We start from the raw sequence: 14,253 nt of genomic DNA on the forward strand, positions 1-14,253 counted from the left end.
CAGGGCAAAATCAGAAGATTTTTCCTTTCAGGCAGACTAAAATAAGACACTGGTCTTTGCAATGAAGTATGTGTACTTGGTCCTTCCCAGCTCTCTGTGGGGCCATAGGAGTCAGCAGCTGAAGGGAGGCATTTCCTGCAGTCATTTCTAAAGTGAAAATGAGTCAATATCCCATGTCAGTTATTTTCTGACACTGAAAATACATTCTTTCAGTTCCAGTTCCAATATAATTTTTAATAGCTTTTTAGGGGCATGCTTTTTTTTTTAGAATAAAACACCTCAATGTGTATTTTGTGTTCAAACCCCACCACGCTGTTGGCTTTGCAAGAGAAGAGACTCGGTGATGTCCTGCTCAACAGCATCCCACACTCTGTGCACTGACCCAATCAGCTGGCACTGCTGACGTGCTCCTGCAGCCTCAGCTCTACACACCCAGGGCCTCAAGGCTGAGGCAGTGGTAACTTACATTAAAAGTGACCGTAATTCATTAAAATGTTCATCAAAATAAACAGTTCTAATAACTTCAGTGAGGAATGATTCCTTTGGGGCAATAGACTAAAAAGATAAGAAAAATCTGAATAAAGAGACTAGCAGCGTGAAGTGCTCTATTGACATTGCAAAAGGAAATATATGAAGACATTTTATTTCCCAATACATAAGAGAATGTAATAATAACTAATTCTGCAGAGGGAACAAGAAGTAAAAACACAGAACAGTACATTCATCTAAAAATATGCAGCATTTTTCAAGGTGAATTTAACTGTAGAGCTCAGAAAAATACTGGACTATTGCCCAGATAAAGATTGATTTGTAATAACTTTTTCACCATTAAATTCCAGTGCTCTTGACTTTACAAAATGGCAAACTTCCAGAAGGAAACAGATTTGGATCCAGCCTGACTTCCCATTTGTATCAATAATGGGATATGCTTTAAAGAGTGAATATCTATTTTCTGGAAGTAAGCAACTGGCTTCTGTTTTCAAATGTCCTGAAGAGCACTTGGTTTTTCTATTCTTACAGCTTTACAAATGTAAACAAACTCATCTTATTTTAAATTTGATATAATTATACAGTATAAAATATTAAATACTTCTACTATAAAATACTATGTATAAATACACATGGCATTCTATTCTATGTTGAATAAACACAAGAAATTATTATCATAAATGTACAATGAAATGAACCACAGAAGCTGTCAAATATTAATTTCTTGAAACTTGTGCAAAAATATCCTCCATTACCTGTCCTCCATAATAAAATTCCTCAGAATCATTATCTCCTTCAGAGTCTTCTTCAACTGTGCTGTTGTGCTGTGACTCCTTAATGGAAAAGGAAAGTTAACAATGATATAAGTGATATGTTTATCTTGCATTTATACTTCTAATTATAACTACAGTAATTATGCTTTTGCAAATAAGCTCTAAGCACCTTTAATTAAGAGATCTCAGACAAAAAAAGCACCTACTAACTAGGTACATAAAAGCACCCTGAATATATCTTGGAGAAATAATACTTTGTCTGGGTACAGACACAGTGTGGTATTTTATGGAACTGGAGAATTCAGTAGACTATGCAGGGATACTTCACTCTGTGCTTCTGCTAAACAAAGCATTATTTACCCACCAAGAGGGGTTCTGGACTTAATTCATTTGGCGTTTCAGTGACCTAAAAAAATTTACTTTACTTTATTCTGGTAAATCAATTCTAATAGTTTAAGGAACTAATTCAAGGCTCGGTATGGGATCTCATACAAATCTCTCTTCACAGTTCCTTTCTGTGAAAAACTCTCTGACACACTGCTGCTTATTATTTTTAACAGAAGTACCAGCCTGTTGCCAGAAAAGTTCAGCTTTAATTTTCTGACCAGCTCTGTTCTAAGACTTGGAAAATTAAGGACTACCCAAGTAAAATCTGCTCTAAATAGGCTGCTCTGTGAATAATTGCACTCAAGTAAATAGAGGTGATCATGGTGCAGACTGCACCTCAGTATGAGCTGAAGTGTTATATTCTGCTTCCTACCAATGGAACCTTTACTTATAATTATGTAGTTGCTTGAAGATATTAATTCTTGTTTCCCACAATCCATTTATTATTTCTAGGCCCTATGCTGACAAGGATCCCATAAGGAATACCTGATAAAATAATAATTCTTCACTTCAATCTAAACATGATGTATTTATTGCATATTTTTTTTATGTCCTGCACAGAAATGCCATAATGGAATAGAAAACAGATGTATGAATCAAAGATTAGAAGTTACCCCTAAATCCCATATATTCATAAATGTCAAATATACTTATCACCAATTTCTATGGTCAGACATTCTAATCCTATTTCCTTACCTTTGTCTCTAAATTCCTGCTCTATTCACTGTATGGATACATAGAAGAGAAATTGTATTTCAGCCAATTTCACAGCAATTTTCTAAGATGAGGCATAAAAATAATTTCTGCCTCTACTGAAAAGAAACAAAATTACTTCAGTCTTCTTTGTTTTATAATAACCTTAGCTCAAGGGGAAGTCTGTGTTAAAAGAGAACTCAACTGAACAAACATTCAACACAAAGCAGAGAAATGAAACTATCACACTACAATAGTGACAAACCCATCCCATCCTAACCAAAACCTCTAACTGTCTAGACAACATAAATGGTCAGTCTTTTATTTAAAGGCTTTTTTCAGTACTTTCATACTTAAGTACCTCGTTCAACTGGAAAAATAAATAAATAAAAGCTCAAACTGTCCCATAGAAGCTAACTATATCTCAGGCTTTTAATCAAAAGGGTAAATTCTTACTGCGCTTGAATTTCTAATGTTTACAGAGTACTGGATACAATTATGAGGCAGACAAAGCAAAATATTTCCAGTGCAACTTTTTACATCAAATCAGCTTTCATCTACAAAAAAACACAGCCATATCGAATATTGTATCTGAACACGCTTATCTGCCTTTTCTAGGATCAAATGCAGATCAGAGCCTAAAAAGTAGTAGTCAATAAACAAAGCAACCACCCTTACCAAAGGAAGTCTTTAAGTCAAGCACTTGAATTCTTGATACAGTGCTCAATTTCTTGCTTGAGGTGGGAGCCTATGTGGTACTTTTTTTGAGCCCAACACTGTCAACCCCTGTATACCTTATGTTAGTTCCACTTCTTTCTTGAGTTAATGTTTCAGTGAGGCTGGTCAGGGACCCACGCCAGAGGTACAGCACAAATAAAACTGTGACTGGAAGGCCTTAATCCTCCAGATGCTAATTATGGTGAATAGTGTCATGCAGAGGTCAAGACTCCAGCAGGATTGCTGTAGGCCACATGAAGAAGCAATGAGCTAATAAATGGGATGTGGTCCTACGTGCAAGACTAGGATAAAAGGTAATGGCATCATGATCTACTTCTTCAGGAGAGCTATATTTTTAAGGCAGACAGGGTCTATGCCACTGCTGAACAAAAAATAAAATAAAACATCAAAACCATATCTCCTAGGATGGGAATATCCCTATCTCAACTAAGGGATTCACTGCTTAATCCATGTATGAAACCCAGAGAACTACTCTCACCTTATAAAATGTGTAAACCTACAGTTTGGGTAAGCATAGATTTGACAGGAAATCTATGGTAAATATTCATATTTTATTATTTTCTGTTGTTTCTTAAAATAACTTGTTAAAATATACATACAAGAAATACATACCTCTCCATTCTCCCTCTGTAATTTTGCTTTTATGGATAAGCAATAGTTGACATCACTGCTTTTTCTTAATTCTTAAAAGAAATGGGAAAATAGGGAACATACATGAAAAATGTGAAATAAATTTTCCATATGCAGACTTGAAATACTTGGAATAGTAGAGCAAATAAGGAACAAAAAGTTACAGATATGAAAAGCAACAAAGAGTTTACAATGCAACAGTCTAAAATTAAGAAGCCCCAGCATCTCAGAAGACTCATATTTTTAACTGTGAAATGAAACTCAGCTGGTCCATCTAGGAGATTTGTTTTTCCCAATCTGTAATTTACACTGCAGTATCATTCATTAATTTTGTATAAAAGAACAAAAAAATCAAAATCCCTCAGCAAAATTAAATCATATTATCTGCTATATAAAATATGGGGGTTTATTCTATTTTAAATGACAGGCTTTATTACGTTTTAAATTACAGAAATATTTGCAAGCAAAATTTATCTTCAACTTCTGACTATAATGGCCATATAAAATGGGAATAAAATTATTTTTTATTTGCATCAGTATAAATGAGATCAGAGATCGAAGATCATATTGGTTTTCCAGTGGAATTCTGTGTTATGCGAAAAAAGTCCTAAAGTATTATAAAAAGAATAAAAAGTCTGCAAAGTCAAGTGTTCCTATCTGAAAAATTGCCAGAATTAAGACTCCTCTATGTAGTTTCTCCTGAAGCCAGCCTGAAATCATCAGGGAATTTGGCTGCTAAAATCTAAAAAAATCTTTATGAAATATGCACAAATCTTGATTATATATTGTATATATGTGCTGAGATGTCTGAAAAGCATGCCCTTTCATGTATCAAATGCTGTTTGAAAGTATGGAAATAATTTCAAATGAATATGTTCCCAAAATCACTGGGAAAAAAAGATTTTTTTTTCTATAGTCTCATTTAGTGAAACAGATGAACCATTTTGTTTGAAATTTCCTGAAATAATTCACCAAAGGCAATGGTAGTTATAGACTGTTTAATCCCCAATAGTGAAGATTTAGTGAAGTTTTAAGCAAGTGAGCATGAAAACTTATAATTAGGAAGTATTAAGCACCTCTAACTGTATTAAAGGAGAATTGCTTTAGCACAGACTGAAAGACGTTAAATACAGAATAAAATACATTCTGCCTGTACAGTTGTGTTAATCTCCAAAAGAAATATTATCATTTCTTCTATTCTGAAATGTAGGCCAATTTACCACAGCAAGACTGTGAGAAAAATAGCAAACTGTACACACATTAACATATCTCCCTTTATGTACAGGCAATGTACTTGTCTTTCCTCACAAAATATGAACTTGATAAAATACTCAGGACGTAAGATTACCTGTAGTAATTTGGTGGAAAATTACTGGAATTGGCTCTGTTGTAACTAACACATCTTCATCGTTATCAGAACTGGAAACATAAGTATTATCTACAAAAGAAAAACACCTTGCATGGTGAAGTCCAATTGTGCTCTGCCAGTCCCTTCTGACATTGCCCATCCCACTCTTGTACCATAAGGAACTGCTTCCCACGTGGTTAGGGAAGCCCAGTACTATCATCTTCCCGGTGTGTTTTTTTCTGCTGAGATTGCTAATGAAAAGATAAATACCAAAAAGATGGAAGATTTGGACCCATATTTTATAAAAGCAAACCCCTGGAGTCCAATGTCATGGCTTTCAGGAGTCACACCAAGTGCTGTTCTGAACAAGGCTTATGGGAGGTTGAATCAACCTTTTCCAAAATGAAGAACTGTTCTATGCTTTTTGTCATATCTGACACTAAAACTCAAGCTAGGTCTGGTGTGCAGAGTGAAGGCTGCATTCAGAGCTCAATGTTAACAGCTCACTATGCAAAATACTTGTGCCTCCTTTTGCCTAGTCACATAAAGGATGTTTGAAGTATCTTCTAATCAGTGGATAACCTTTCTTGTGGCTAATTCAGGAAAAAAAATAAATCTTTCCCCCCACTTAACAAAAACATTAGGTATGGATATGAATATGGAAAGTCTATTCCAAACTTTCTTACAAAATGTGGAGATTAGGCTGTGATTTATTTTTTTTCTTTCCAGTCAAATGTTTATTAACAACAAACAAGGAGCAGCAAGTTTTTATGTAGTATCTGCAGAAGCTTATCTTGCATTAATTGCTGAATTGCCTATGAAAGTAATAAGATTTTGTTTTCTCTTGATCTGGGCTGAATTGAAACATATGCTCTAGAGCAGAAAGGCTGACAAATAAGATAATCACATATAAAGAGACAAATAAGAAAACTGAAACAAGGAATTGATCTATCATAATTTTGAACACTCCAGTCCCACATCAGCAGTGTGTGAACTCACATAATTTTAAGCATACTGCTGCAATCTCAAAACCTTTGAACACAATGCTTCCAGTGAAATGTTAAAAATGTTAACATCAATTGATCAGTAAATTCAGCAATATTATTATTTGTATTACAGCGGTTCTTAGAAGCCTATAGCAACATGGAGCCCTGGCGCTGCTGCCCCTTTCTCATACAGGTGTGCCACACCGCCTTTGCAGACTAGCAGCTGCACTGCCACACACAGACAGACACATAGGGCTTTCCCAGCCTGCTGCCTGTGAAACAGCCTTTCTGCCACATTCACACAGATCTACCAAGTCTGATACGATCCCACACCTTTGCCTACTTCCACTCTTGTGCTGTCCCATGAGGTAATCTGAGTAACCTGCGCCCAGCTCAACAAACATATATTGCGAGCAGGCAATTGCTGCAGGAGGCTGACCGCTTTTCCCTGAGCGCTGCACTCCAGTGGTCACAGCAACTTGCTCTATCTGCTCTGTGTCTGCTCGGCTACAGGCTTGGCACAGGGATGTGTTTTAGAGCCACAGCATTGCGCAAATAAAATGGGTTCCCTCCAGCCACCTGCCAGCATTCACTCGTCCTTCTCCCACTTTTGTCTGTCGGCAGGAAAGGCTATAAACTATGCCTCCAGGACAGCTGCATCTCCCCCTCTCCACAAACCCCTGCCTTGCCTCTATTTGCATGCTCCACCTTGCTGCCATCATTTCAGTGTCAGCCTCACCATACTGGATGGCTCTGGGTATACAACACACGCCCATTCCTTTCCCAGGTTTGGGAGTGTAACTTACTAGTATAGAGTCTAATGAGCTGGAATAACCGAGGTCAGCATTTCACTTTAAATATACTTAATACCATATATATGGATGGGAGAAAGAAAAACCATGTGCTACAACTTATTGCTGTATGAAAAAGTAGGAAAAACAACATGTGCTGTACAGAATATACAATTATCAAGATATACTTATATGGATATTAATTATATTTTTATGTTCATTGTTTGTCATTCTTGGCAGCTGGACTTTTCACTGCCAAGTTTTTGTTTTCCTTTTCTATTTGGCAACCATTGGGTGTTTTTTTTTTCTTTCATTCGATCAGTCTAATGAAACTTGAAATTAAGATACTGTGTTTGGTTTGCTTTTTTTCAACATCCATTTTCTAACACACTACACCCAGAAACATCTCTCCTCTTAAGCGGAGTCTGCCTGGACCTAGTGGAGGGATGCTGCTCGCTGCCAAACTGGTTCTTTCTGTCTCTGATGCAATCTAACAAGGTCTAAGAAAAGGATGTTTCTGTTAACATGTGTGCAACCCACAAATCACTGGGATAAAAGACTACAGCAGCCAACACGTATCACTCAGAACATATATTCAATAGCAAAATGCTTGCTGCTGTAGTGGTTCTCACAGGAGTCATGATCCACTCATATTAATGGAACTTTAGTCTACTCACTGATGTTATATTCTATAACTGCTCCTTAGGAGCATTATTTTCCCCCAGTTGTGTCAATGTTATGAGAAAATGGTTACAAAGATATTTTTCTGCCTTTATTTACTGTTATTACCTGCCTTTAAAATTTTCACTGATGTTTTTACAATTTCAGCAACGTATATATAACTTTGAGACATTACTGTGTCAACACTATTCCTATAATGTTCTTCAGTGTGCCTTTGTAAGCATATTTTTAGCTTTCACTCGTAATTATGAAACATTCAAACACCTTCATTATGATTCAAGGATTGGAGCATCTCCCTTATGAAGAAAGGCTGAGAGATATGGGACTCTTTAGTCTGGAGAAGAGAAGGCTGAGGGGAGACCTTATCAATGCTTACAAGTATCTAAAGGGTGGGTTGAAGGATGATGGTGCTGGACTCTTTTCAGTGGTTCCCAGTGATAGGACGAGGGGCAACGGGCACAAGTTGGAACATAGGAGGTTCCACTCAAATATGAGGAAAAACTTCTTCATGGTGAGGGTGACAGAGCCCTGGAACAGGCTGCCCAGGGAGGTCGTGGAGTCCACTTCTTTGGAGATTTTCAAGACCCGCCTGGATGCAGTCCTGAGTAACATGCTCTGACATGCTCTGGGCAATCCTGCTTCAGCAGGGGAGTTGGACTAGATGATCTTTATGGTCCCTTCCAACTCTAAAAATTCAGTGAAATTCAGTGAAAATTCAGTATTGAAAGTTGTCATTTTATATTACAGTTCCCACAGGTATGATTTGACACTCAGCTGTTTGTAATCTTTTGATGCTTTATGAAGGAATTCAGCAATAGCTACACATTGTTATCAGTGCCAAAGCAGTGACGCTGCATACATAACAATGCATGGAGCTAGAGTATATGCAGTACCCAAAGCTCTTCTTATAATAGCTAAAATTAACTTGTGGTGGTATCACTTTCGGCTAAACATCATTTGTATGGTAACTTAATCTCTTCTGTTTTCGTATATTTATTGCATACATTAGCAATTATCTGATGATCAACTCTGACAGCCTTTTCACAGATTTTCAAATTTGATCCAATGTGTATTACACACTCTTAATCTCCAAAGGATATGACTTTGATATAGCTACACACTAATGGACTTAAACCTTGATCTGTAAAGACTTATCCTGTGAGAAATTTAATTTGATGAGCATCTGCTGCTGTGAACTCTAGCAACTAGCAGCAATACTTGAAGATCACCTTTCAGTTGAGGAGGATACCAGCACAGAGCTTCCCGGGCTTGACACCATCACACCCTGACATGTCCCTGAAACATCCCTTAAAATACATGCCTGGGAAGAGATAGCCACAGTCAGCAGTAATGTTAAGTTAGAGATTTAGCACAAAGAGAGAAGACAAAGAATCTGGCTCACCAAGTCAAAGCGAGTATTTTTAGGATCAAAGCTGTAAATTGGCAAAGATTCATTATCCTTCCTAACACACTAAACACCTCTTCATCACAAAGCAAACATACACACTGCAAAAGCTTGAGATATTAATTAAATCATCTCTTCCAGAGGCTTAAAGGGTTAGATTTTTAATCAGTAAACATGCACAGCTGTTTTACCCCTCCTCACCAAGTTAGCTACAGTTCTGTCTGGCTTTAAAATATGTCAGAGAATGTTCATTAGGTTTTAGAGCCACCAGTCACTCAGGCTTGGGCATGCTGCAAACAGCATCCATAAGGGAAGTTTGATGTCTGTCAGTCAGAACAGTTTGCCAGGAGATGAGATCTTATGTGCTGTGGGAGTAACTGCTTGTGGCGGTGTGCTCTCCCTGTTTCCACACACCCCCCCAGCTCCTGCTTGGGCCTTGGCCATCATGGCCATCACAACATCAGTTGCGATAACTTGCACCTGGACTTTGGGGGATGGCTGGCAACACAGCCAAAACACTGTCTGGAGTGGGGACCTAGAAATTTTGTTCCCATGAGAATATGACTATAGGTCAATTATCTTACTCTATAAATAGTGGACAGCCCAAGAGCCCTTTGAGCTCTCCTGTATGGCAGCGGGCTGCAAGCCAGGATCTCCCCTTTTGTGAGGACGTTCGCTTAAGGTTCTACTCCTCGAGGTTGAGAGATTCCTTGCCGCAACAGATTCTCGGTAAGTGACTAAGAGCATGCTAAACTTTGAAATCTTAGCTAAGTAATATAAAGGGTTGATTGCGTATATATATAATCCTTTAGACATAAACCATTGACCAAGTCTGGGACTAGGATTGGATCCAGCCACACCCAGACTCCTCTCTGAGAAGGAGTTTAGAAAGCAAGGGGGTCCTTTCTGAACCTCGTGACTCAACGGGAGGGTCTCCCTGACAGCTTGTCTGACCCTGTCCTCTATGCAGTAAATAATAGAGTGTACCTTGACATCGAATCTCGTAAAACACTATCGCATTTACTACTGGTTTTATTGCACTTACTACTGATTTTGTTAAATGACTGTTTCGCCTTAATAAATATTTCACTACTTCACTCTAACTAGTGAAGTTGATCACTCCATCCACAACACTGCTGGTTCAGTGCTCCAGCTTGCCATTTAGTTTAGGGGTTCATAGAGATCAAGTTTAGTGCCTTCATAATAGCTTAATCCCTGAAATGAATAAATCCATTACTGATGTTTAATAAAACAAACCATTAATAAAATATGATATAGATTTTTTTTTTCAATTATTTGTCCCTCCTTTCATTGTCAGGTCAATGGAGTAATCAGTGAATCAATTTATCACTGGCATGACTGTGTTTTATGAATCTCAGTTTCTCTGCTTACTACATGTTGAATAGATTATTATCAGTAGCAGTTTTTCCTCCAGTTTTTACTGGTGAAAAAAAAATATCTCTCACAAAGGTTGTGAGCATTTTTTCACATAATCCATTGTATTTAGCATCACTGCTAATGCTGATTTCTCTCTGCATCTGCTTCAGTCACTGGTGTTTTGAACAGACATAGTCTACTGCTTATCAGTGAAGAAGCTCAAAGCCTCACTTCTTTAGAGATTCTAAAAGAAACAAGAAATATTTATTTTAGAAATATTACAGAGATGTTACTGATAATGATCAAAAAAAGGCCAGAGGGTTTCATGTCATTCACGGTACTTGCACTATTACATACTTCCAGGTGCAAAATACACAATGTGGTGCAATCCATCAGTACTACCAAGTACATTTACTTGCACAGTGCCTGTCTGCCCTCACCCTCGCTTCCCTCTTCTGCTTCTGCTAACCTCTGTGCCATCTGAAGTATCTGTGCAGTCTCTTTGTGAAGGATATCAGGGAAACAAGCTAGCTGAAAACTAGCTTTTGCTCTTTCCTGGTTGTCTTTCATATGGATAATTCCCCTTGTCTGGGTTGGCCACATGGTAACACAAATGCTTTTGCCAACCCAGCTCAGGGTATGACAGGGAGGCAGGACTGAGCATTTGGGAACAGCTTTGCAAGTTTATGTTATCAAAGGCATGCCCATACACAAACCCTTGGCTGCAACAGACCCTGAGAAGCATCAACTCACAGTCCACAGGCTTAACTTTAAGAACGTGAGTAGTTTCATTAAGGTCAAACACAGAAGTGCTTTGCAGGCCCCGTGCCAGACTGTGCAGCCTCTTGAAAGATCAAGCTTTATCTGCCATGCCAAAGAGGAGTTGGGCACTTTCCCACTCCTATCACTGTTGGCTCCAGAAAGCTTCAGTCTCTGTAAACTTGTGAACCAGGTTTTCTTACCCTGACCCAGCTGATAAATGATGCCTGAAAAGGAGAAATGACTGTGAAAATAATCTAACTAATGGAAAATAATTAGCACAAGGATGGACCTGGAAGACATTAACACCCTTCCAAATATTCTCATCTGAATATTGCAAATTGCAGTAACATGCATACAGGTGTCATGGACAAGAACGTTGCACTGTACCTGGGTAATCCTCAGAGACGTGCACTGAATAGGATACACTGTAAAAAGAAAAAAAAAACAAACAAAGAAACAACAGAATTAATAAGAACAACATTAACTGCTGGAATAAGATTCTTTTCTTGTTCCTGTATTATTTTATGTTTATTTATAGGTTTCTGACAGTTTCCAGGACAGAAGGTAACAGCTATTTTGATGGCATTTGAAGTGTGCAGCAAAAAAAAAAGTGTCATGCCCATTTTGAAAGCTTACTTTGCTAAATTGGCACATCCCTTTTTCAGCCTTCATAAAAAGAATATCAAGACTGCATTATATTCACTTTAAAGTAATATTTCACAAATTCTGTACTTAGGCTTTAAAAAAAAAAAAGTTGCTCTTTGAACACCAGAACTAAAAAAGCCCAGTTTTCTCTGCATCTGTTTCTGGGGTTTACTCAAGGCTCAGTAGTACTTCTGTACATGCCTGTTAGTCTTAGCAAAGGCTCTGTATGGTTTGGACTCCTTCCTCCCACCAAATCCCCATATTTATAACAGTTGTGGCAATCTTATTTGATGCCTCTGCCTCTCTGTCACATTTAAGGGTACCTTCACAGATGGATTACCTGCATCTGTTTCATCAGAAAATGGACATACTGTCCCAGTCCTCCAGCTCAGCCCACATGTGATTTCCCTACCACCCAGTGAGATGTTCACTAAACTCACTGCTGTAAGCAGGACAAATAGGCATGAAGGTCTGCTTAGTTATTTAAGTACCTACCAAGTCCCTTTTATTTTTTTAAGGTTAATATGCATCTTCATTTTGCATTAAAAACACTCAACTCTGTAGCACACCGAAAGCTTTCTGTTGTATAATTCATGTTCTTTCCATTTCTAAACCCTATAAATTATATGTGTCAACCTACACATTTAAATAATACATGATGTGCATCCATGTCTCTAGTGAGTTAAGCAGACAAAGGCAGGATGGCACAGTCCTCAATAAATTTTGTTATGTATTGTACATTGCTGAAAATTGATTCAGTGGATCTTTCTAAATTACATGAATACAAATTCCATGTAGACTACAAAATAAAACCATGGATGATTTTTTCTTTTTCTCTTTTAAGGACTTCCGTTAAATGAGGTCTACTTTCACAATCCAATGACTGGAAGACGTAATCAATATGAAAAAGTAGGTCTCATAATTTCTTCCATAAGTCAATCTATTACCACACAGCTCTGTCACCTGTTTTTGCACATAATCTATTCTAGTGTAATTCTTTTTATGTATTGTTTGACTAAAAAGCAAAGATGCCTATTTTTTCAACAGCTGCAAATGTTCACATAAATTGAAGCAGAAAGAATGTTTATTACAGCTGACAAGATTTAGCCACACAACACTTGATAGCCTCAGTCAAGCCAGAATTAAATCCCATCACTGTGTAAGTTAAACATTTTGTGATTTTTCAGACATTTGGAATAGGCAGCATCTGTATCCCCTCATCTTGGAGTATTTTCCCTAAAGACTGAGGTATTTAAATCTAATTAATCTGTAATGGCATAAAATATCACTATTTTAAATAGGGAAATATTCCAAAAAAAGGAAATGTTATATTTCAGTGCAGTCGTGTGGAGAAATTTGTCCTGTGATGCAAAAAAACCCCACCAAAAAAGCCCCCAAGAAGTTGACTAAGGGCCTGTTCTTACCAAAAACTATCTTCTAAACATTGTGGTGTGGCCTACTCACTGGCAGGGCAGTGTGAGGAGCAGAAAAGGCCTTGGCTGCTTAGCAACAACCAAAAACATTAGTGCACTACCAACACTATTTTCATCCCAAATCCAAAACATGGCACTACACAGGCTCCTAGCAAGAAAGTAAACCCCATCCCAACCGAAACCATGACAAATGCTTTTCAGATGGAGGTGGCATCAGATGCCACAATGCCATATGGTATCATGCTCAGTATATAAAGCTGAGGGAAGAAGGAAGGGGGAGATGTTCAGAGTTATAGCATTTGTCTTCCCAAGTAACCATTACGTGTGATGGAGCCCTGCTTTCCTGGAGGTGGCTGAACACCTGCCTGCCAATGGGAAGTAGTGAATGAATTCCTTGTTTGGCTTGCTTTATCTATTAAACTGTCTTTATCTCAACCCATGAGTTTTTCCTCACTTATACTCTTCTGATTATCTCCCCCATCCCGCTGTGGGAGGAGTGAGCAAGCAGCTGCGTGGTTCTAGCTGCTGACTGGAGTTAAATCACAACACTTTTAATAGAAAATCTATCTGCCAAACCAAAATCAAGTGGTAATACGTTGGAAATAATAATGGAATCTGATAAGCCTGTGCTGCCACTTCAGAGGAAAGCATTTATAGAATCACAGAATGGTTAGAGTTGGAAGGGACCTTAAAGATCATCGAGTTCCAATCCCCCTGCCATGGGCAGGGACACCTCCACTAGACCAGGTTGCTCAAAGCCCCATCCAGCCTGGCCTTAAACACTTCCAGGGATGGGGCATCCACAACTTCCCTGGGCAACCTGTGCCAGTGCCTCACCACCCTCACAGTAAAGAATTTCCTCCTAATATCTAATCTAAATCTCCCCTCTTCCAATTTAAAACCATTACCCCTTGTCCTGTTACTACATTTCCTGACAAAGAGCCCCTCTCCAGCTCTCCTGTAGGCTCCCTTCAGATATTGGAAGGCTGCTATGAGGTCTCTCCGGAGCCTTCTCTTCTCCAGGCTGAACAACCCCAGCTCTCTCAGCCTGTCTTCATAGGGGAGGTGCTCCAGCCCTCTGAGCATCTTTGTGGCCCTCTGCTGGACCCGTTCCA

The 14,253-nt window shown here is 38.3% G+C and overlaps 1 protein-coding gene across 2 annotated transcripts in view; it reads right to left on the minus strand.

The window, feature by feature from the left end:
- The window catches only part of LOC141476562 (protein mono-ADP-ribosyltransferase PARP8), a 188,167-nt gene that overhangs the window by 66,163 nt on the left and 107,751 nt on the right, over positions 1-14,253 (minus strand). For both annotated transcript variants that reach the window (XM_074165254.1, XM_074165253.1), the window contains exons 3-6: positions 11,448-11,485; positions 5,059-5,148; positions 3,693-3,763; positions 1,245-1,322 (exon numbers count right to left, since the gene is read on the minus strand). In XM_074165254.1, coding sequence (XP_074021355.1) covers positions 1,245-1,322; positions 3,693-3,763; positions 5,059-5,148; positions 11,448-11,485 — 277 coding nt within the window. The remainder of the gene's footprint in view (positions 1-1,244; positions 1,323-3,692; positions 3,764-5,058; positions 5,149-11,447; positions 11,486-14,253) is intronic.

This window comes from Numenius arquata, chromosome W, assembly GCF_964106895.1.
Source record: "Numenius arquata chromosome W, bNumArq3.hap1.1, whole genome shotgun sequence".
Taxonomy (NCBI): Eukaryota; Metazoa; Chordata; class Aves; order Charadriiformes; family Scolopacidae; genus Numenius; species Numenius arquata.